This window comes from Hypomesus nipponensis, chromosome 9 (assembly GCF_054491055.1).
Source record: "Hypomesus nipponensis isolate SF chromosome 9, ASM5449105v1, whole genome shotgun sequence".
Lineage (NCBI taxonomy): Eukaryota > Metazoa > Chordata > Actinopteri > Osmeriformes > Osmeridae > Hypomesus > Hypomesus nipponensis.
The window spans coordinates 26,707,747-26,733,038 of NC_140369.1; the positions used below are offsets into that span (position 1 = coordinate 26,707,747).

The following is a 25,292-nucleotide window of genomic DNA, read 5'->3' on the forward strand; positions in this document are numbered from 1 at the left end:
GAAGAGGAGTGGTCCAAGGACGGAGCCCTGTGGGACACCAGTGGAGAGCTGGCGAGGGTCTGACAGTTTGCCTCCCCAGGAGACCTGGTAGGATCTTCCCGACAGGTAGGATGAGATCGACTGGAGTGGAGTGCCAGTGATGCCCATCTCAGAAAGTCTGGAGAGCGGGATCTGGTGGTTAACCGTATCAATCGCTGCAGAGAGGTCCAGCAGAATGATTTACAGTATTTGCATAAAATACAGGGGATATATTTGTGTTTCAATTCACAATATAAACAGCTGTTCACTTTGCCTTTAGCCAATAATTTAGGTTTTGAACATGATGTTATCTGTTTTGCTGACAGTGTGAAAGCATTGGTAAATTGGGCAGTACAAATCGATTGTTTTGGTCTTGGTTGAGCTCGTGTGTTAAAGAAGTTCAAGCATTTAAAATTTTTGTTTACTTTATGCATTTTGTGTCAAAGTAACAAGAAATGTGTTAATTGTACAGCCTACACAGACGGATGTTGTGCTATCTGTGTAAGAGTTTCGGAAACTTGTTAAAGGTATTGTGAAAAAACTGTAATGACATGCAATGTGAGTAAATGCTTAAAAATATCACGAGAAGGATGAGAAGTTTAAGTCATAATATATGTTAGGACAATCGTTACACACAACTGCCCAATGTCTTTGTTTGATGCAACTGTTTCAACTATGTGAGGCTGCCACATAGTGCAAGAGGGAGTAGGCTAAGGGAAATGAGAAGAGAAATCTGTTTTATTCTTCACTTCACTTTCCACATTCTACACACTCTTAGTATTTAGTAGTGTGAGCAGCACGAAATGCTTTAAAAATCTATGCAATCTTCATTCATAATAACTATGGATACTTTAAATATACACAAATATCAGTTGTAATATGTAAGTACAAATGGACCGAACTGCAACCGATGCAAGCACACCTCACAATTTTCTTCAGAAATTGTACTCTCTCTAGTTTACCCTCTCTAGTTTGTTTTATTGAACACAGACCGATCATGGTTACTGACTTGCATAGTCATCCATCAAAGGCCCATTCTGAGCTAGGAAAAAACTCAGCCTCAGCCTCCCAGGAAAAGATCTGTTACATTGTTGTTGCTGATGCGGTTTCTTTCCTGTGTGTCCTCGTGTGATTATACAGAGAACTACGTCGAGCAAAGAATTTGCTGCACTCCTTACATTGATAAGGTTTCTCTCCTGTGTGTGTCCTCATGTGCAGAACCAGATTGCTCCTCAGAGCAAACACTTTGTTACATTCCTGACATGGATATGGTTTGTCTCCTGTATGTGTTCTTATGTGTATTAACAGAGAACTTCTATGAGCAAAGAGTTGGCTACACTCATGACATTTATATGGTTTCTCTCCTGTGTGTGTTTTCATGTGTTCAACCAGAGTATATCTTCTAGCAAACAGTTTGTTACATTCCTGACATTGGAAAGGTTTCTCTCCTGTGTGTATCCTTGTGTGTTTTAACAGAGAATCATTTTTAACAAAGCATTTGCCACACTCCTGACATTTATATGGTTTTTCTCCTGTGTGTGTTCTCATGTGCTTAACCATATTACAACTCTTACTAAACCGTTTGTTACATTGTTGACATTGATAAGATTTCTCTCCTGTGTGTGTCCTCATGTGTTCAACCAGAGTATATCTTCTAGCAAATAGTTTGTTACATTCCTGACATTGAAAGGGTTTCTCTCCTGTGTGTGTCATCATGTGTTTCAACAGAGAACCACTTTCAGCAAATTGTTTGTTACATTGTAGACATTGATAAGATGTATTTACTGTGTGTGTCTTCATATGAAAAACCAAAGCACTTTGTCTACTAAAAGTTGTGTTACATTGTTGACACTGATGTACTGTTTTTCCTGTGTGATGTTTCTGTGGCATATGTTCCCTTGGCGGAGCCTCATTGTTTTGTGTTCTGTTCTGGAAAAGCAGCGCTCCTCCATGTTCCTCCTCCTCCAAACTTTTAACTGTAGGACAGTCTGGAGCTCCAACAGAGAGGGGCTGAGAGTCACTACCTGGTTCTGGTGCTGCATAGTCTTGTTCAGCAGGGTCTGCTTTGATTTGCTCCTCAGTTGTGTTGGTGGGTAGAAAGTCTCCTTCTCTGTTCTCCACTTTAACAGTTTGGTCAAGATGTGAACATTCAGAAAAGTCCTCCTGATCCCAGTCATGTTTCACACTGGTAGAAGTAAACACTGAGTGTGTAGTTTCAGACTGCAGTCCTTGGAGCTGCTCCTCCTCCTGACTGGTCCACAGCTCCTGTTCCTCTTTAATCTGTGGGGGCTCTGGGAGAGAGAACTGCTGCACATCTGTGGGGAAGAAGAGGCAAGACAACAGTTAGATGTGGCCTGCTTTATGGTTTGTCAACCTATATTGACAGCCAAAGAAACCCATTCAAAAACTACTGGGTATAATTTCTGGGGAAATTGTGAGGTGTTCTTGCATCCGTTGCAGATGGGTGTTTTTTTAACTTACAAGTACAAGTAATATTTTGGTAATTTCAATAAGTACCGTATTTCTTCGATTAAATGCTGCCCTCAAATAAACGCTGCACCAAAAATGAACATTGTGCAATAGACGCCAGCCTTGATTAAACACCACACAAAAAAAATCTGAGAATGGTTATTTAATCGGTTTAATTAAAACACAGTATTTATCACTGTCAGAAAAGTTGAAGATGTAACCTTTTATTCTGTATAAAATTATACTGTGTTTAGCTTTGTGTGTAGAGAGGCCACCCCCAAATAAAACTGTAGGCAAGGTCCAGGCTTCCCACAGTTCACCACGCTCGGGGGTGTATCAGACAGATTAATGTAGACAGTAGTTCTCTAAAGTCACTGTTGTAGTTGTCATTGCAAAATGTGCAGACTTGGGTTAACGTACTCGCAACATCGATCAAAATACACCTTGTATGAAAAATACAAAACTTTTTAATAGACATACACGTTGACATGTGTAAAAACATTCTATTATATTACTCAAAGTCTCTGCTAATCTGTCGATACGACTACTGTAGGGAGTCCCAGCCGGGCTTGCTAGTTACCACAGAACGAAGTTACATAGCTAATGTGACAAGACTGAATTTGAAAGTACAAAAAACCCACCAGGAGCACCGACAAGGTCGGCAACCCTGCGCCATGCATCATTATTTTTGTTGATGCCTCTGTCCGAAAACATAGACGTATCGTACAGGACTGGGTACGCAGCCACACAAATGATTAGTTTTTCCTCCATCTTGAAACTGAAAGCTAGAAATGTTTACCATGGTTGCTAAGTTACGAGAAAACAATCCGATTGGCCATCTCTAGTGAAAATCGCTCCTCATTTGTATAAAGTTGAGAAAATCTCAACCAGAGCTAGGGCTGCAACGATTAGTGGACGTTTTCGACAACGTCGACAACAAAAAATAGTCGACAAATATTTCTGTTGTCGACAAATCTTTTGATCTCATAGGACCTATTTTAAGTGCCTGCAATAAAGTGATTTGACCAGTGCGGCGCTGTAGTGCTAGACTAATGCAGCCCTCCCATATGCTATCCAATAGAAGAAAACAGCGGTAAACATTTTAGGGTGCAAACGGGCCTGAAAAAGTATTGTGTGGGAAAGTTTCACCAAAGATCCAACTAAAAATACTGTAATATGTAATGTGTGCAAGGCGGAACTTGTTTTCCATGGTAGCACAGCGTGCATGCATTAACATTTAAAACGAAAGCATCCCCGCACGAGAGGAGATGGAAACGGCAGGAGGTGAGTGTGCTCAAGCTGGATGGCTAGTTAGCTACACCAGTTGTTAATAACAAATTACGCAGTATTTCACGGATACTAACCCCGTAGCAACATGTCCACAGACAGCAGTTAGACAGATCAGTGTATACGACCATTGTACTGAGACAAACAAAAAGCCAGTCCAGAAATGACACTGTTCCTCACTGTTTTTCATTGAACAGAACCCTGTTGTCTTACAAGAGATATGTTTACATTCCTCCTTTTTTTTGTCTGTAATACAACTGACTTATTTATGTTTATTTATCTTTTATATACTTTAAAGCAACATGATTGAATCAATGCTTAAAGAGCATTTTTTATTTAGGTTGGACACAATTGGACAAAAAGAGATGTGATAGCCTGTTCAGTTGGCTCAAAGTGCAATACAAATACTTTTTTCAATAGCTGAAATTATTTCTTGGTTTTATTTATTAGTTAGAATAAGTATAACTCAATGTTTTAACAAATTTCAAAAGCTGAATAATCGTTCAAAGCATTCTGATTAATCAATTAAAAAATAGATGAGGGCGAGGTGTGGGTTGGGAATTCGACCCGAACATTTTTTTGCTTAAAAAATTCAGATTTATAACATCCGGGATATCGAGGACAGGTAGAGCAATCGAGCCTCAATGCAATCGAACCAACTTCTGACCTATCAGAGCACATACCTTCAGTCAAGCACTCTGAGGAAGCGGGAAACCTTAAAGCTCAAGAAGAAGAGGAAAAGAACTACCCGTGACCAGACCCCCACCCCTCGGCTTAAAGCAACGGCTCCGGTGGATGTAGGTGGTATTGCATTTACGGTTAGGTTCCCGACTCTTCCGGTCGTTTTTATTCTTTTAACTCCAGTCAACATTTACAAAACTATCTCCCCCAATAATTTTTGTTTGATTCTCGAACTTGGCTCATACTGCTAGCCTTTTCATAGAATAATTTTTCTATTTGCTAAGTTTGAAACCAATCCAAAATGGGTAAACCAGCACCCCATTTATTTGCCTACGTCAATAAAAGTTGCCTGCAAATGTGCTCGCGGATACTAACAGGGCACGAGCACTAAAGTTCACATTGGCCGTTAGCCGATGTACATTGAGCTGAATGAGCCATAGACTTATACTGAATGAGCACAGGGAGAAATGGCTTGAGTTGCCTGCCTTGTTGTAGCAAGTTTAGAAAATCGTTGTCACACATACATGAAATGTTGTTAATATAGTTTATTCCCGTTATTTTAAAACAGATTTGATTTTTCGTATAAACGTTCATGACATGATGGCAAACATTATGTTAAGCACGAGCATAGATTGTAGACATGTCTATCTAGAGCAAAGACGAAGATGAATACTTAACTGTTAACCACAATAGGAAATTATATATATTTAAATAATATTAGTCTTGCCTTCACAAGCTTTTGTTAAACACACCCATTATTCTTTTTTTGATCGTGTCATCAAGCCAGACTGCTTTTGTGGGACAATGAAGGTCCTCAATGACTATGTTTCACCCCCACTTACATCTGATGGAAACGTCTTGTAGCCTATATGGTTCTGTGAATATGCCCCTTTCAAAGACAAATGTTCAATAAAGTATATTTTAGACACAGTTCTCAAGCTTTTATTTATTACATTATTACCAAGTCTTGTTAGATCACGTTATATCCATTAATAAGCGTTTGGTTTTGTAGGATGAACATATAAAACACAGGCCACATTTCTACACTGATGATTAATTGAAGGCAGTGTGAATTTCGTGGCATTTCGTTTAAATTTAAAGTTGACAGTAAGCTATGGTAAGTCTGCATTATGGAAGATTTAGGTTACCAAAATAACTATTAGGCTAAGCTTTCTTTGCCTGGCGAGAACAACGACGGAGCTGTTCATGTCAACAGTTTATTTCATCCGATACAATGCGTTGGAAAAGTGCTTGACTGAACATCTGTGCTCTGATGGGTCAGAAGTTGGTTCGATTGCATTGAGGCGCGATTGCTCTACCTGTCGTCGATATCCCGGATTTTAAAAATCAGATTTTTTTAAGCTCGAACATTTTCGGGTCGAATTTGACAGGCTCGAATTTTGTGGGCTCGAATTTTTTCAGCTCGAAAATTTTCGGATCGAATTTGATAGGGTCGAGTTTTTATGGTTGAATTTTTAAGATCGAGTTTTTTGGCTCGAATTTCAGCAACCTGAATTTTATTTTACACTGAAATATATTCAGATGAGAATTCAGTGTTGTCTAAATTTCAATATTAAGTTTTCGATGCCTTTTAAAATTCAAAGCATTATGGCACTGATTTGCTTCCATAGTTCTGCGCCTGATTAACAGTCGGAACGATAAGCAGTTTCATAAATGGTAGCAATATAAAAAATAATACGATCCCTTTCCGTAATCATGATACCCCCCCAGAAATGTTCACTGCACCCCCAGTCAAAGCAGGCTGCATCCGTGCCAGCTAACATCACAAACCTCACCAAAGAGAAGCAGTTCCAGCCATCACATTAGGGGTGAGTTAATTAATTGCTTGACCAAATATAGCAGGCACATTTTTAAGTTGATAATTCTGTAAGGCCCCCGAATGATTTAATAAATATCCAAATGGCCCTTTGCAGAAACATTTTCCCCACCCCTGCCATACACTAAGGTGTTTAGGTTATATCCTAATTTTCTTAACGTGGTACATCAAGCCTACTGAATATAAACACAGATTATCACAGATTATAATAAATTGTCACTAATATCGAACCTGTTCGGTGAAGTTTGATTTCAGGATGAGTAATAATGTCCAACAACCGTTGCAGTCGTGCGCTCTCATCCTTAGAACGAGAAATCTCCTCTTCGAACTCGGCAAACGATTTTTCAGCGGCCGCAAATATCTCCAAAGCTGCCGTTGTTAATCGCTGAGTGATAAAATCCCTGAACACATCTAGTTTAGACATTCTGGTGCTGAAAACCCCGCAAAGTTTAGGAAACTGTAACTCGAGGCAGTTATTGACATAGTGTAATATCTATGGTTATTGAGGCTCGTTCTTCCAGGCCGGATGTAAACAAATCAAGCGGTTCCGGTGATCAGTTCACTGGCTTCGTCGAACCTACAGATCCTAGCGCCATCTGCTGTGGTGGAGTTGTATTTTCGTGGCTTAACTGCATATACCGTAAACCAGGGGTCGGCAACTAACTTGGGCAATAACTGCGGTCCTGAAACTGCAGCTCTCCGGCAATATATGAATCTGCACAGCCGGAGACCCGGAGAGCTGCAGTTTCAGGACCGCAGTCCTAGGACCCTCGTTATGACGTGTCACTAGAGTACGTAGGCCTATCACTAGATCGCAACAAGATAGGCTATTTGAATGGTTTGGAAGAGGCAAGAAACAAGGAAAACTGGGGAATTTGATCATTTAGATATGGATATATTTAATATACAGAACATATTTCATCAGGGGGGTGGCTTAATGTTGCGGGGCGGCAGGGACGGACTGGGAGTAATAGGCCCTGGACTTTTATCCAGACCAGCCCACCAGAACCGTCCCCGCTACGCCACCACAGCTGCCTGCTAATGCATGCATAGTCTGTGTTTGATGTGATGGTGGTTCGGGAGTTTGATACTTTAAGGCCAACTTTTTTTTGCCTTTATTTGATGGCAAAATAGGCTAGTTTTTTAAGTCTTTTGTCAAATAAAATGGCTGTTTTTTAATTGGTAAAACCTTGTCTAGTGAAAGTGATGTCTTTTTTGCTCTTTATTTTTCAGCCCCACCCTTAAGTTTCTTATCCCCGTTTTCCATCGTTATTCTTCAAGGTGTTCCCGATGGCCAGTACGCTACTGCGTGGCTATTCCGCGATGGTGGATTTTAAAGTCATAGGCCTATAATTTTTGATTCTCGTGCTGTCAGGGGGTGCTGCCGCACCCTCAGCACCCCTAGTTCCCCCAGTCATACATAAATGTATGTATTTATTTAAACAAGTTTGAATCATGACCTGTGAGATGCACCCCCCCTCTATTGTCTGTTCTGTATATCCCAGAATCAAATGATTCTTACTGTACACTGAGGGCACTAGTATGAGTAAGCAAAGTAAGTTTCAGGCATGTGACACTTTCCTGGTCAGTGTTAGCAGGGGGTGCATTGCACTTACTAGACTAATAGAAATCTAATAGAAAACCTGCCATGAAATGCTCTCCCCGCATAATTTTATATCCTTCTACGCCAGCATTATGTACATTTAATAGCAAAAAATTGAATACCAATACATGTGTATGTATAGGGTGGACAGGTCTGAAAACAGAATAGTCCATGGTAGGTGAGGGATGATTGTTTTATTTTTTCATTTATTTCATTGACTTAAACAATAATAATATTTCCTATCATAAAAAAAGATTTGATGGTTCTTTTGATGTTGATACATGGTTGATACATTGTTTTTAGTACTTGTCTTTTGTAGGCTATAGGCATGTGAAACTTTGGTCCCATTTCAGGACAGCTGATAGCCTATTCTGGATCAGAAGGCTGTTGTTTTCGACCTGTCTGAGTAACGTTTGCGGGGGGAGAGCATTTCATGAGAAACGTTTGCGGGGGGAGAGCATTTCATGGCAGGTTTTCCATTACATGTAAGTGCAATGCACCCCCTGCTAACACTGACCAGGAAAGTGTCACATGCCTGAAACTTGCTGTGTTTACTCATACTAGTGCCCTCAGTGTACAGTAAGAATCATTTGATGCTTGGATATACAGAACAGACAATAGAGGGGGGGGTGCATCTCACGACAGGCTTGTTGTATTCCTTCTTGTCACGAAATGCACCCCAGCTAACCCTGTCTAGGAAAGTGGCACATGCCTGAAACTTACTGTGCTTACTCATACTAGTGCCCTCAGTGTACAGTAAGAATCATTTGATGCTGGGATATACAGAACAGACAATAGAGGGGGGGTGCATCTCACGACAGGCTTAATGCACCCCCTGCTAACCCTGACTAGGAAAGTGTCACATGCCTGAAACTTACTGTGCTTACTCATACTAGTGCCCTCAGTGTACAGTAAGAATCATTTGATGCTGGGATATACAGAACTGCCTTGACATAAAGAAGTACTTTGTGAAGATGTACCTCAATAAACATTAGTAACAAAGAAAATAACACGAAAAAGGAGTCACGTATTTATCATACACTAGATTGTATTGGTTATGCATATAACTACAACAGGACAGTGGTTGTCTTGTCAGCTAATTTGTACTGTTTCCCAAAATCAAAATATCAAAAACAAAAATCAATATCAAGACGAAATCCTTCACTCTTTGAATCGCGCGCGCTCCCGCGAGGGGGTGCCAATCCAGAGAGTCATGCATCGGGTGATAAAACACCGGAACAACTTGAGTTGTTTACATCCGGCTACAACGAACGAGCTGAAAGGAGAAAGCAATCTTTCTTGAGCCAGAGTTTCGTAAACTATCCGAGTTTTTCACCACCAAAATGTCTCAACTAGAGCTGTTCAGGGATTTTATCACTGAGCGTTTAACAACGGCAGCTATGGAGATATTTAGGGCAGCTGAAAAATCGTTTGCTGATTTCGAAGGGGAGATTACTCGTTCAAAGGAGGAGAGTGCGCGACTGCAACGGTTGTTGGACATTGTTACTCAACCCGAAACCAATCTTCACCGAACAGGTTTGATATAATAACTACAGTTGATTATAATCTGCTGTGTTTATATTCATTCATCCATTCATCTTCTTTGATGTAGCACGGTCAGACCCAGATGTCGTTACAACATTAGGGTTGTAGATCAAAGTAGAATGTAGTGAGACCCGTTTTTATATCGTGAATGGACGAACGGAGTGATTCAGTATCTGCTAGTACAGGGGTTCCCAACCTTTTTCCCCGGTGACCCTTAATTTAACATTCAAAATCCTGAACGACCCCCCCCCCCCCCCTGCGCGCCTTTACTATTAGTTAATCAAACAGGGATTACATCATCTGTTCTCAAGTTTTTAATAAATGCAACAAAAGCAGAATAATAAACACAAAACGATTCAGAAGGATATTTTATTCTTGCAGCATCAGGCTCCACTCCACTCATATTAAGTATAATAATAAAATAATAATGGCAAATCATAATTTACTCATCAGAGAAATCACGTATGAAACAAATGTAGCAATTGAATTTTCATCCATAGACCTATATACAGAAAAACGTATTTTGTCTTGTATTCCTTTAATTCCTTGTAGCCGATCCTTTCCTTTAATTACTTTAAAAGTGTAATAAGGCTATTTAATGTGAGCTCTGGGCCTGCATTTCTTGAGCTTCAGATTGGATGTCAGGTGCGATTTTCGTTACAGCCAAATGAAAGTCCTTGTGCACTTCTAACTTGTTGCGTGCCTTTGTTTTGATGGTTACCAAAGAGCTAAAAGCAGTGTCCGACAGATACGTTGTGGCAAATGGCAGGAGAAGTCTGGTGGTGGCATGGTGTGCAAGCTTTGGCGCAAAGTCAAGTCCTTTCACGAGCCAGAACCGTGTGTACCTGTGTACGGTAAAGAATCTCTTCAGAAGAGAATTTGTCTTGACATCCACAAGCTAATCCTCCGCTTCTAGATTACCCATGCGCACTTGGCGACATGTTCATTGACATCCGAGAATTGTGCCTTCATTTCCTCTTGTAGTAGTTCCATGTGACGTGTGAACTCTTTGCTCAAGGATTCCGGCAACTTTCCATCAGTATGTTTGAGAAGAGATGGAAAGTGTTGTAGGTCATGTTTCAGCAGTTTATTCTTTCTGAATTCCACTTTTTGCACAAACGCGTCAAGGATTTCCCTGCATTCCAGGATGTTTGCATCTGCGGCCTGCAGGCGCTTGTTTGTTTCATTGTACAGGCTGAATATGTCTGCCAGGTATGACGTTCTAGTAAGAAATTCACAGGTCATTTGGTCATACAGTTTCTGGTTGTTCAGTTTCAGGAATTCCTTAATTTCTTCTTTCAGTTCAATAAAACAAACCAACACTTGGGCCCCTTGATAGCCAGCGCACTTCAGTATGAAGGAGGAGTGTCTGATGCGCCTCATCTTCACACAGTTCTGCAAAGATTCGTTTGTTCAGTGGACGGGCTTTAATAAAGTTGACTATTTTAACAACGGTATCGAGTGTTTCATTCAGCTCATCAGAGAGGTGTTTTCTGGCCAGGGCTTGACGGTGTATCATACAGTGAAACACAAAGACAGTGAGGAGCCTTTTCTTTTACTCGTGCATTAAAGCCCTTATGTTTACCTATCATTGAAGCAGCTCCATCTGTGCAAAAATTATTATATTATATAAATTATTATAGGGAATGTTTTGCTTGGTAAAGTACGTATCAAACGCATTGAAAATATCTTCTCCCGTGTCGTTGACAAATTAGTACACAGAAAAATGCTTTATTTGTGCTTTATTTCTACATCTTCAATATATACTGTACATATGCAATGAGTAGGGTGAGTTCAGGTAATGTGGGACATCAGGTAAAGTGGGACAGTTATGCATTTTGATGATTTAATATGTGCAAAACTGACATCCAATCACCAGAGCTGATCTTGACTCGTAAATACAAAACTTCTAGTCACTATGCAGTGGTTTTTATTTGTCTGACATCATCAGAGTAGGCGTGATCTGGCTTGACAAGAGGTCTATACAGAAAAAACGCATCGAAAGTTCTGCGGCATATGACATTATATTTCTCAATGATAAGGCTGGGAAAGGAATTTAAATTAAGTTACAATGAAAACTATTGCAGCATATTGAAGGGGTTTAACCACTGATTGAAACACACACAAAAATGTGTAAAATAATGCTTTGTTAGAAAGAAAAAAAAACGTTTTATGTGACTGTCCCACATTACCTGATCATGTCAGGTAATGTGGGACAGCATTTTTCAGGTAAAGAGGGACATCTAGTAATGCTGTGTTTATGCTATAAAAGTAATTTAATTTGACAGTTCTCAAATGTTTAATACCAATGCAACATACTGCACTTAAGTTCCCAACTAAATAACAACTTACAATGTCATTGAACCAGCGCTTTCAGACTTGTAAGCATGACCGCTAACGCTAGTCCAACGAAATGCTAACCCAGCAGGACTATCTAGGTAGCACATAGACTGCAGATCACTAAGGTTTACATCAGTTACACTTTATGCCTATTGTATAAGTCAAACCCCACAACTAAATGAATCTTGCCACACCCTTGCACCTAGCATTGTTGTATATAAACTAATTATTATTATATTAGCAGACTAGGCTGACAGACGATGACTGTCCCACTTTACCAGACAAGCTGTCCCACATTACCTGAAAATGGTGCCTGAGTGAGAGAGGGGGGTCATGATATGTTTGAAAGTGTGTAGCTTCTAAAATATTGTGTATTCCGATTTCATTCCAACATGAAAATGTTCCCAAGCCCTAAAACGATTTACAGAAACACCACTGGGGCGAGTTACCAGTTATTTTGTAAGTCTACTGGAGCCTCTACCAAAAAGTGTCCCACATTACCTGAAATCACCCTACTGCTTCATCTGCCACAGAAGAGGTTTCATCAAGTTGGATAGAAAATGGGTACGTCTTTGTTTTGGTGGCTTTAAAAAGGACTGTATTATGCGTTGATCTTCAAAGGGTTGTGGTCACCAGGGGGCATCGATCAGAATGCAACAAGATGTTCCTTTTATGAGTTTTATTGACTAACGATGTACATATCGATGTGTGTGTGGTTCTGAAACACATATAGGCATGAATTAGTAATATCAAACTTCAATGCAGTGTTATACTAAATGCTAAACAATATTGCACAATATACAAAAACAACATAAGGCTTGCAAAGCCATCTCCGCCTATATTCGGCGTTCTAAACAATAGAACACAGGGCTAATGCGAGACTCCGCCATTATACGATAGCTAGCAATAACGTGTTACAACGGTCTTGCCTCACAAGAAACACAGTAACATTATGATGTGGTACAACCAACAACAAACAGCCTAACTTACTCGTAGTTGCACGCACACAATTTCCGTTATTCGAACAGTACAGCAACACTTGGATATATATATCAATTGAGTAGGCTAATCCTTCGGTTCTAACACGCTCCTCAAACTTTGCCGACACCAACTTAGAACAGTCCTCAATGAGCCAGTGAGTGGAGTGCCGCTCCTGATTGGCTGTTTCTTAATTAGTCAGTTTTAGCTGCCAGACTAGGTCGTCCTTCGCAACAGTCTTTGACTTTTCAACTAATGTCTTCTCAACATCATCTGCCATTCTGTTGATTCTGTCTTTTACTGTATTATTTGATAAAGGTACAGTTTTAAGTTTGGAAGCCACCTGTGCGCCGCACATCATTTCTACCATCCTAACACAAGTGGGTTTAATCAGAGTTTCCCCAATGGTGTGTGGCTTTTTGGTTTTGGCAATCAGGAGAGCGCACGTAAAAGACGCAACAGTTGCCTGTTTGTTTTCATTTCCAGCTTTAGTAAAAAAAAAAATCCGATGTTCTGGGGCTTGTTTGATGTAACCAGTTATTTTTTTCTAAGGAAAATTTCCCGGGTTTACCGATTGTCTGTGGGTGTTTAGTGCTCTGGTGCCTCTTCAGTTTGCAGGGCTTCATGCTTTCATTAGCTAGCTTGTCACCAAATATGACACACTCGATTTTCACTTTGTCCATGGCTTCAATAAAACCAAATTCAAGAATATACAGTCAGGCCCATAAATATTTGGACATTGACACAATTTATCATTTTGGCTCTGTATACCACCACAATGGATTTGAAATGAAACAATCAAGATGTGCTTTAAGTGCAGACTTTCAGCTTTAATTTCAGGGTATTTACATCCAAATCAGGTGAACAGTGTAGGAATTACAACACATTTTATATGTGACCCTCCCCCTTTTTTAAGAGACCAAAAATAATTGGACAAACTAACAATCATAAATCTAATTGTCACTTTTAATACTTGGTTGCAAATCCTTTGCAGTCAATGACAGCCTGAAGTCTGGAACCCTTAGACATCACCAGACGCTGGGTTTCGTCCCTGGTGATGCTCTGCCAGGCCTCTACTGCAACTGTCTTCAGTTCCTGCTTGTTCTTGGGGCATTTTCCCTTCAGTTTTGTCTTTAGCAAGTGAAATGCATTAGATTAGATTTAGGTCAGGTGATTGACTTGGCCATTGCAGAACATTTCACTTCTTTGCCTTAAACTCTTTGGTTGCTTTCGCAGTATGCTTCGTGTCATTGTCCATCTGCACTGTGAAGCGCCGTCCTATGAGTCATGAAGCATTTGGCTGAATATGAGCAGATAATATTGCCCGAAACTTCAGAATTCATCCTACTGCTTTTGTCAGCAGTCACATCATCGATAAATACAAGGGAACCAGTTCCATTGGCAGCCATACATGCCCACGCCATAACACTACCTCCAGCATGCTTCACCGATGAGGTGGTATGCTTTGGATCATGAGCAGTTCCTTCCCTTCTCCATACTCTTCTCTTCCCATCATTCTGGTACAAGTCCTTTCTTTTTAAGAATGTACCAAACAGTTGATTTGGCCACACTTAATGTTTTTGCTATCTCTCTGATGGGTTTGTTTTGATTTTTCAGCCTAACGATGGCTTGCTTCACTGATGGTGACAGCTCTTTGGACTTCATATTGAGAGTTGACAGCAACAGATTCCAAACACAAATACCATATCTGAAATAAACTCTAGACCTTTTATCTGCTCCTTGTCAATGAAATAACAAACTCCCTTTATGAGGTAATAACATACACCTGGCCATGGAACAGCTGAGCAGCCAATTGTCCAATTACTTTTGGTCCCTTAAAAAGGGGGGGCCACATGTCAAATGTGTTGTAATTCCTACATTGTCACCTGATTTGGATGTAAATACCCTGAAATTAAAGCTGAAAGTCTGCACTTAAAGCACATCTTGATTGTTTCATTTCAAATCCATTGTGATGGTATACAGAGCCAAAATGATGAAAATTTTGTCAATGTCCAAATATTTATGGACGTGACTGTAGCTGCAAGCAGTGATGCGGGTTCCTCCGCAAAATGGCAAAATATTATAAACATGTACACTGTAGAAGATTGAGACTTGGACAACAAGAGAGCAAAACTACTTCATGTTTGGCCAACAACAATAGGCTGAACGGGGATTTGAACTCATGAGCATAAGGTTTCAAGTTAGTGTCTCTAGCCTCTCTGCTACACACCAACCACTGAGAGTTTATGATTAGTAAGGGCTGATTATTAACTTTCCATAGGATATTGCATCTCGTCTTGAGTTTATCTCTTTCCGGACTCTCAGTCAATGCACTACTAACAACAGTCATGTGGGCAACTGGGCTAGGGCAGAGCTCATATTCAACTTCTTACGAGAATAGCCTGTTACAGGACAGCAGCCGACTCTCTGGTCACATTAAACTACACAACATGCACAATCAGGGTGACCAACAAGATTATATTAACTAACCAACAGTAATATTACAAACATCTAACTGAACCAACACAACAACTGAAATCCCTGGCACGGCTTTTGTAACCAAACTATTTTCCACAAATCAGCACCAAGGGTGCTGACGCTGATTATCTAGCTGTGCTCCGACTGCGTGATATGAGTATTCATTTTTGGTCAGCTTTGGGACAACGGTTAAGAAACGGTTGACATTTCAAGGTGAAATTGCGCATGGTATTTCAGAAGGATGTCTGCCTGTTTAACTAAACAAGTAATCAAAATTGACAGGCCAAAAGACTGTGCCTGGATTCGAACCTGTGACCTTTGTTTCAACCCTTTGAGCTACCCGCAAGGATGAGAATAGTTTTTGTATACAAAAAGAAAGCTGTATTCCTGTAGCACGGATTGTTCGATTCGGCCCAAGTTTAAACAGCAGTAATTCAATGATCTTTTGACATATCAAGGTGAAATTGCGCATGGTACTTCAGAACGATGTCATCCTGTTTAACTAAACATATATTCAAATTTAAGACAGACTCAAACAGTGTGGCTGGATTCAAACCTACAACCTTATACTTTGCAGGTCACCATTCCAGCTCTGAGCTATTCTCAGTGTTAAATATTGTCATGTTCAGTTACTGTACAAAAAAGTAAGCTGTTTCTACTGTGGTAAGCGTTGTTAGATTCAACCAATGTTGAAACAGCTCTAATTCAGTCATATTTTTACATACCAAGGTGAAATTGTTTATGGTACTTCAGAGAGATGTTTGATGATCAATTTACTTAATTCAAGCTAATTCGGTTGTAAATCTGACACTACTATATGTAGACTCCAAGTAGCTAGCAACTGTTGTAAACCTGGCTTGTTTTGCAGTGGTTTACACAGTCTCGCTTAACAGATGATCGGAGTGTTGTTATGGGCTCAAATAAACACTCATTGCTATGTTTTACAACCAGAGGATTGACCGGAACACTACAAACCATTCTGTCCAAAACAAAACTGGCTTGTTTTGCAGTGGTTTACACAGTCTCGCTTAACAGATGATCGGAGTGTTGTTATGGGCTCAAAAAAACACTCATTGATATGTTTAACAACCAGAGGATTGACCGGAACACTAGAAACCGTTCTGTCCAAAAAACGAACAAAAAAATTGCCTCTGACTGGTTTTGAACCTACAACCCTTTGATTATCAGCACAACATATCCGCCAATTGATTCAGATCTGACTAACCCAGATTTGGACTTTTGTCAGGTTCAGTCATCAACTTGATAATAAAACTAGCAAGGTACATTTCCTGAAGAAAATTTGTGTGTTTGCTGAAAGCAGTTGAAACGATTGTTTTGATGGCTTGAATAGTGAAGGTTTTAAAAATGTTTTAAAAGACGTATGTGCTTTCAAAACTAAATGGCGAGAAAAAGTGTTAAAAGTATATCTGTCATTGTTATGCATTGCAATATTTTCTTACTGTTGAAAATTGAGAAAATACTGATGAAAAGAGTATCTTATTGACTTCCATACATTTTAAAGCGTTTAAAGTATTAAAGAATGAAAGACTGAGAATTAGAAAAATTTGCAAATATAGTGATGAAGAGTATATTGCATAACAGTTATCAATATCATAGCAGACAAAGGTATGTCAGCAGTATGAAGGTGAAAAAAAGTGTTGCTTTGAAACCAAAATGGTGAGACAGTGTTAAAAGTATATCTGTCATTGTTATGCATTGCGATATTTTCTTACTGTTGAAAATTGAGAAAAAACTGTGATGAAAAGAGTATCTTATTTATTTTCATACAATTAAAAGGGTTAAAAGTATCAAAGAATGAAAGACTGAGAAACAGAAAAAAGTTTGAAGTTAGAAAAATTAGCAAATATAGTAAATGAAGAGTATATTGCATACCAGTTATCAATATAGCAGACAAAAGTATGAAGGTGAAAAAAGTGTTGCTTTGAAACCAGAATGGTGAGACAGTGTTAAAGGTATATCTGTCATTGTTATGCATTGCAATATTTTCTTACGGTTGACAAAGGAGAAAAAAGAGTGAAATGAAATAGGTATCTTATTTAATTTCATAAATTTTAAAGCGTTATGTTACAGCTCAATGCTCTTAAGACAGTCAACCCCATTACCCTGTGCAACCCCATTGAAACACTTAGGAACTAAACATCAGCTTCCTCACCAAAAAAGCACAACAGAGGATGTACTTCCTACGGCAGCTGAAGAAGTTCAACTTGCCAAAGACAATGATGGTGCAGTTCTACTTCCACGTCTGTTTGAAGTTTCTTGTAAAATAAAACCCATTCTGATTCTGAAATCAGATATAATTTAATAACTGAAAGATGTAAAAACCGAAATACAGTTTGAACAGTTGAACAGTGTTTCTAGCTCCTAAATATAGTGATGAAGAGCGTTGGATTGGTTCCTTGTTTCTTGTAACGTAGCAACGGTTGGTCATTGTCAGCAAACCTAGAACACCCAGTCCTGTTTTGACACTGAATTTAAAGATGACATCAAAATAATAATACATGGTGCAGGGTTGCCAATGTTGTTGTTGTCCCTGGTGAGTTTTTTATACTTTTAAATTAAATCTCATCACATTACGTGACTTTGCTTCGCAAATGCAAAAGCTACTTTAACTCAGAATACTGCTGCAAAAAGCTGAACTATTGTGGGTGGTAAAGAAGATCATGCTACATCAAACCAGCTGATCATTTCTTGCAAGTGTGTCAAAGTGGTATTTGTACAGACTGTATTAACACCGTAGGCGTGAATAACGCATGCATCGTCATCGTCGTCCATCTGACTTTAGTCGAAGAAGCACGAGAGAGGATGCAATGGGAGATTTCCTACAGTAAGGTAGATGCTGCTTCAAATTGAAAACGGAGATGATCTTTTGATTAAAGACAAGTTCCTTAACCTCTGTTGTCATTATCGCCGATAAAAAGTAAATGCTGTTACGAGGCATTTGTTTGTAGGTAACAAAAGATAGACGTAGCTAGTTTTATGGCAGCTATGATGACAGTCGTAGCTAGCCTTCTAAGCACTCGTCACTAGAATGGCCATAACTTCAAAACAAAAGATCATATTTCAAATTTGTCTGCTGTTCTACATTGCCCACACAATTATGTATGTATTTATCAACTCTAACATGGCCTGTATCTTGTATTGAAAGTGCTAGAAAATTAGCTTGTCTAATGTGTGACTGAGAAAACATATTAGTTAAAGCGGGTCGATTGTATGTCGTGGGAGAATTCCTACTGTATTAGATTTACTGCTTCAAATTGAAAACGGAGAAGATATTTAGAGTAAAGACAAGTTTCTTAACATCTGTGTTCAATAACGTCAATTAAAAGTAACAACTTTTCAGTTACGAAGTATTTGTTCGTAGTATGGCCAGCTGCAGTATAGGGATGGGCGTGGTTAATCGAATATCCGTATATCCTAAAGTAAGTTAGTATTCGAATACTTTTTTCGAATACTTAACCCTTTCCTGCCGGACCATTCAAATATGGGAAATAAAATTCCCATGGTTCCCGCCTTAATATCTTTGCCGTCCAATCACCGATTTTATTTCTGAAAACTGCCAGATACTCATGACAAGTTAAGCTCAAAGTACATACCATTGGTTAAGGGGTTACTGGGAGGGGGAAATAAATACATCGTCAGCAACGGCAGCCATTGTTTTCCGAGGCGGAGCCAGAGCGGAGACAATGGGAGATTGCCTACAGTGTTAGATTTACAGCTTCGAATTGAAATCGGAGACGATATTTTGAGTAAAGACAAGTTTCTTAATATGTGTTGTCAATATTGTCAATTAAAAGTCTAAACTTTTTCCTTACGAAGAATTTGTTTGTGGCAGTGACGCGAGTTTTTTCAGGAAAGAATGACGTGTCCGGCTTGGCTGTTTGTGACAGGCAGCTATGACGGTAGTAGCATTGTTTAGCTTCGATTTGAGCAGATTTCTAAAAAACTTGGAAAAACAACATTAACTAGCTAGATTATGTACATTGTAAGCTAAATGTACATGCCTTGCTTGGCCAATTCGGTCTACTGTGGAAGAATCTACGACGTTTTTTAGTTATCGAGAGGAGTATCCAGCCATAGCGCTAGCTACTTTTGGGGGAGGATAATTCCGGTTTCCCCTATGTCTCCACTAGTCGCTAGAATGGTCATAACTTTTAATCAAAATATGATATTTCTAATCTGTTTTCTGTTCTACATTGCCCACAGATTTGTGGATATTCCACCTGCTCAAAGTTTTTCTCTATCTCGTAATTAAAGTGGTTAAAAATTAAGTTGTCTGATGAGGTATGGTGGATGGAAACGTTTTTTGTAAAAAATGGCTGCCTAAAACCACCTTGATAAAATATGATTTGCCATAAGTAATCATATAATTATTTACATCATAAAAATCCCCTAGTTCTCCTCTTCAATATGGTATGAACAGTTAAGGTGTATGATTTAATATGAAAATTCATAAAATATGAAAATTAATATGAACATCATATTTCAACAGCATATGGAATGTTCAGAATTTAGTCCCAGGCAGAGCGTAGTTTGATTTAAAAAAAAGAAGGTTTTATTGAAAAACCGTTGCGTCATGTTGTGAATTCTAATAGTTGTGACGTTAAAAAATGGTGAAAACCATTAAAAAAGGTAGGCTACACCTGCGTTCTGCTGCGAGTCTACTTAGATTTAATTTGGCGCTACAAGAAGCATAGTGTCCTGGCTAAGCAGTAACACGCAACAACCTCAGTTCCTGCAGTCTTTTCTACGCCGGCCTGCTCGTAAATCGACTCAGTACTAGCCTCTCCCCTGAGCATGTTTATATGCTAATTCTCCTGAATAAAAATGCGTATGGATAATGCAGTTGTGGCTTATTTATTTTCTTACCAGTAGCCATGTAGAGCTAGCGTAATCGGCTGTTTATGTTCGCAATGTGTGGTGGCCCACCGTGTCCTATAGGATTCCGGTTCCAAGTTAATATCCAAGTTAATATGCAATATTTCTCTGTGTGTCTTTCGTTTTTATGGAGGATAGCCTACCCAATGTGTTTAATTTAGTCCAATGTAGCCTACTTTTTATTTCACATAATAATAGGCTAATCGCTTTTCCGCCAAATTAAGAGCCTACGTCTGAAGACGCAGCGTTTTTTCAAGTTCATTGTCTTTTCGTCATGTTAATAAATTGATCTTTCATTTGTTTTCTTTATTCAACCCTTATTTAATCTAATAGTTTAACAGTCCCAATTATTGCCAGAATGTGTGGTGGTTCATGTGTTTACTGTATGCTTTGCGTCACGTCAGGCTAATTACATAACGGAACCACATTAATAAAATAGATTATCAGGATATTCGAAAATAATTTTGGATACTATTCGAATAGTGAAATCAGTTCAAATCTCCATCCCTACTGCAGTAAGCCTTTCGTGAACCCCTGTTTGGCTGTTTGTGACGGTCAGCTATAACAGTGTTGAGCCTCGATTTTTTTCAGAATTCTGTGAAACTTGTTTAAAGAAAAATGATCAATTTAAGCTCAATGTACATATCTTGTTTGGCCAAATTGGTTCTATTGTGGAAAAAAACTGAACCGTTTTTAGTTGTGGAGAGCCATCGCGCTTGCTTGGAATTGCGTTATCCCACTTATCACTTTTAGTGGTCATAACATTTAAACAAAAATAGTCTATCTTAAATCTGTCTTCTGTTCTGAATTCATGACAATATTACGCACATTTCATACACTCTAACCTCTATCTTGTATTGAAAGTGGTTAAAAATGACGTTTTCTAAAAAAGTATTGACAACAGAGAAGATTTGTCAGAATGGCTCAGTGAAATTGTCTTGATAAAGGATGATTTGCCTAACATAATCATATAAATATTTACATAATTAGAAAGCCCTATATTTTGTCTTCAAAATGGTATAAACAGTTCAGGTATATTATTTGAAAAAGTCTGCATATTCAGGCAAGAAAGTGTTTACTGTGTAAAAGATTGACTCGGTGAGAAACAGTTCTGTCAGTGCATGACGTCACAATTGAATTTGACTTTAAAATTCTGAACCATTGAAACCCATTCATTTTTTAAGCACTTTAAACTTTAATGACTTAAAAACTTGTATTAAAAAAATTTATCTGTGAGAAAAGTAATAGCACACTAGAGCAGTTCAGACTTTATCAAGTGAAGTTTGAACGCTGTTTCTAGCTTAAACGGTGTGAAAGGAGTAGGCGACGGAAACAAGTGGGAGGAAAATTAATAATAAGTATGCAGAATAACAATAGTGTTTTTGCTTGCAGCAAACACACTAATACGATGTTTCTCCAATGGCAAGCATTGTCAGATTTGGTCCAAGCTCAAACAGCTGCAATTCAGTCATATTTTAACATATCAAGGTGAAACTCTTCAGGGTGGTGTCATCTTAAAGCTTATTGGGTTTGAAAAACCATCATTCAAAATTACATTCGATTTAGTGACACAAATTTATTGAGGCAATGTGGACATTTACATAAATACACCCCTTTCAGACATTTTGTATTTGATTCAACTGTCTTAAGTAAAAATTTTCAATATGTCAATGATTTATATCTGTACAAAATTTCAAGTCAATTTGACCTTTTTTGTGGGAGGAGATCTATTTTGAAGGTTGTCCCAAATTATCACAAATCCATCATGGGGAACCTTATGGGTCCTTGAGGCTTTTTTGTTCCTCATGAAAAATTAGGCAGTTTAACAGTTAAGTGTATTATTTCTTCCTCTTTACACTCTTGAACTAGAGTGAGCTTGGCGACCCCTCAGAAATCTTTAGCAAGCCCTAGTAGGGGTCGTGACCCCCATGTTGGGAATTGCTGTGCTAGTATACAGTGTTGTCCCCTAACTGTTTTCCAGACTGGGTTCCGTAAGCACGCCAGCTGATTCTGATTATTCTGTGCATTCACCTTACATCATTAGCTGCGGTCTGCTTCTATCACCAGATTTGTCACCAATCGGTATTACTGGAGATTTTCAAGTCACATCCATCTGCTGCGACAAACATGAAAGTATAAGTGAGCACTACATTACAGCCATTCACAAAATGTAGACTAATAAAATAAAACATGTGCAATCTCGCATAAAGTGGAATTTCGATCCCACTAGAGCAGAAAACATAAGTTATATCCTAAATATTCTGCACTGCAAGGCAAGCTAATCAAGTTCATAAGTCAGAATTATTTTCAGTCACGTATTTATTTACTACCTCGGCATTCAGGCAACATTTTGTTTTGGGTTGATCTAAAACAACTGGTTACCCTGGTTCAATCCCCGTTTTAAGCAAGACTTGAATGGTGAATTGGCTTTGATATAATTACACCAGGGATATATTAAAAACCTAGTAATAAAAAGTGTTTTAAGGTTATAATGAAACTAGTAGGCCTCATAAGAACACATGCATAGGCTGCAGTCAAGCACAACATACTACTAAACCTAAATACATTCATTTATGCAAGCAACATGTGAAGTGTGCACACACAATGTGAGGATCATAAATGTAGAAACAGTATTTCAGTTGTCTGAGTCAAGGAATTGTCTGTAGCCTATTTACTAGTCACAAGGCCAAGTAACTACATCTCAGCACTCAGGCATGGTGAACCATGATAACAGTGCAGTGGTATGCTAAAGTTTGTAGACCGATGGTCAGAATTTCTGTTACTGTGAATAAGAGAGTAAAAGATTACCTGATTTCCAAAAGGCGTAAAGTTGAAGATCATGATTTAATATTACATTTATTTAATATTTTACAGGTTTAAGATAACAAAAAAGGAAAAGGGCATGCAGTTTAAGTTTGTGTACCCTGCATGTTCGTACTTAGTAACACCCCTAAGTTCAGTTAAAAGGATAAACAAGAGACTTCTCCTAAGCATACAAAGGTTCCAATTACAGTGCAAATGAGTGTACATGATGCTTGTGGCCTTCAGACACTAATTGAATGCAGTGGTTTCACTGTATACAGGGGTGAAACCAAAGGAGGTCTGCCATCAGTCCTGGCTCGTGAAGTGGATCTGAAATTGAATTGATGTACTTAGTTGAATCTATGGATAATGACAAATGTCCCTCATGAGCTTCTCAAAAGCAGGGGTGGTTTTAGGCACGGGCAGCCCGGCGGCATTTTTTCATGTCACATGGGGGGCGCACGAGCATTTAATTACTAGGACCGGCACTGCTCCAAAGGCTACATAAAATGTCCAGATATGTGTTATCTCCAACCTTAATAAAGTCACAAGATCAGAACTACCAGTTGTATAATTGATTATGAAGTCTTTACGTCTTTGTATCAGGGTGTGTTGGAGTGTTCCCTATTTGGGTGACCATCCCAAAGACCCCATGCTGAGATCTGTCTCTACATACTTTAGTTGGTCTCTTAAGCTGTCAATATAGGGCGCCGAATAATGAAGCAGGCCACATTTAACTGTTGTCTTGCCTCTTCTACCCCCCAGATGTGCATCAGTTTTCTCTCCCGAAGCCCCCACAGATAATGAAGGAACACAAGCTGTTGACCAGTCAGGAGGAAGAGCAGCTCCAGGGACTGCAGTCTGAAACTACACACTCCATGTTCACTTCTACCAGTGTGAAACATGACTGGGATCAGGAGCGCTTTTCTGAACGTTCACATCTTGACCAAACTGTTAAAGTAGAGAACAGAGAAAGAGACTCTCTACCCAGCAACACAACTGAGGAGCAAATCAAAGCAGAGCCTCATGTACAAGACTATGCAGCACCAGAACTGGACAGTGACTCTCAGACCCTCTCTTTTGTAGTTCCAGACTGTCCTACAGCTCAGAGTGTGGAGGAGGAAGAACATGAAGGAGTTCTGCTTTTTCTGAACAGAACACAAAATAATGAAGCTTTGCCAAGGGACAATAAGCCACAGAGATGTCACACAGGAAAAACAATACATCAGTGTCAACAATGTAACAAAACTTTCAGTAGAAAAGGTGCTTTAGTTTTTCATATACGGACACACACAGTAAAGAAATCTTATCAATGTCAACAATGTAACAAACGTTTTTCTCAAAGTGGTTCTCTGTTAAAACACATAAGGACACACACAGGAGAGAAACCTTATCAATGTCAGGAATGTAACAAACTATTTGCTCGAAGTGATACTCTCGTTGGACACATGAAGACACACACAGGAGAGAAACCATTTCAGTGTCAACAATGTAACAAACGGTTTAGTAAGAAGGGTAATCTGGTTGTGCACATGAGGACACACACAGGAGAGAAACCTTATCAATGTCAGGAATGTAGCAAACCCTTTCCTCAAAGTGGGTCTCTGTATAAACACATGAGGACACACAGGAGAGAAACTATATCTATGTCTACAATGTAACATATTTTTCTTGGAGGCAGAGTCCTATAAGAAGCAAGTACAAATATACCTGGGATATCTTTTAGTTACCTGGCTTCACTAAGCCTAAACAAGGTTTTTCATTTCTCAGAATGGGCCTTAGAGTGACTGCGCCTGACAGTAAGTATGATCCATCTGCGAACAGTAAAGGTCACCTTACAACATTAAAATCTATGCATTTTTTTTCTGACCATATTATTAACAAAAATGTGTACTTTCTTGAATAAACAAAACCCCATTAATAAAACTAGTTTAAAAAGTATTTTATTACATTGGAAAGGAGATGGGGAGTGAGTTTGAGGTTGATGGATGTCTTTGTCCATGATGCTGATGTGCTCAACTCCATGGCAAGGATGGATATAAGGTGAGCATCATCACACTGCTAATCAAACACATCTCAAATGATGTTGTGTCCTTGGGCAAGGCACTTCACCCTACTTGCCTCGGGGAAAATGTCCCTGTACTTACTGTAAGTCTCGTTCTGGATAAGAGCGTCTGCTAAACAGTGTTGGGCGTCACTCGTTACAGTAGTCAGACTACTTTTGTTAGTTAACGAGTAACTTAACGCGTTACTTATTTAATTGAATTAATCTGTTACTAGTTCCTTGTTCAAACAAGTAACACGTTACTTAATTTAGTCTTTTGGTCGAGAGCTAAAAGTCTAGGAAAGTTGAGGCTA

At 39.0% G+C, this 25,292-nt stretch overlaps 2 protein-coding genes across 3 annotated transcripts; one reads left to right on the forward strand and one right to left on the reverse strand.

Moving 5' to 3' along the window:
- Positions 1 to 738: 738 nt before the first annotated feature.
- LOC146274043 (uncharacterized) lies at positions 739 to 6,805 on the reverse strand. The gene is made up of 2 exons (XM_084706323.1): positions 6,524 to 6,805; positions 739 to 2,333 (listed from the first exon to the last, which is right to left on the reverse strand). The coding sequence occupies exons 1-2, from the start codon at positions 6,714 to 6,716 to the stop codon at positions 1,102 to 1,104; spliced, it is 1,425 nt and encodes a 474-aa protein (XP_084562449.1). The 5' UTR covers positions 6,717 to 6,805; the 3' UTR covers positions 739 to 1,101.
- Positions 3,626 to 24,860, forward strand: LOC146274044 (uncharacterized). 2 transcript variants are annotated; one of them, XM_084706329.1, is made up of 2 exons: positions 3,626 to 3,771; positions 23,700 to 24,860. In XM_084706329.1, exons 1-2 carry the CDS (start codon positions 3,756 to 3,758, stop codon positions 24,593 to 24,595), a joined length of 912 nt encoding a protein of 303 aa, XP_084562455.1. In that variant the 5' UTR covers positions 3,626 to 3,755; the 3' UTR covers positions 24,596 to 24,860. The 2 variants fall into 2 exon arrangements, with proteins under 2 accessions (XP_084562455.1, XP_084562454.1); XM_084706328.1 differs by lacking the exon at positions 3,626 to 3,771 and adding an exon at positions 9,159 to 9,431.
- Positions 24,861 to 25,292: the final 432 nt, after the last annotated feature.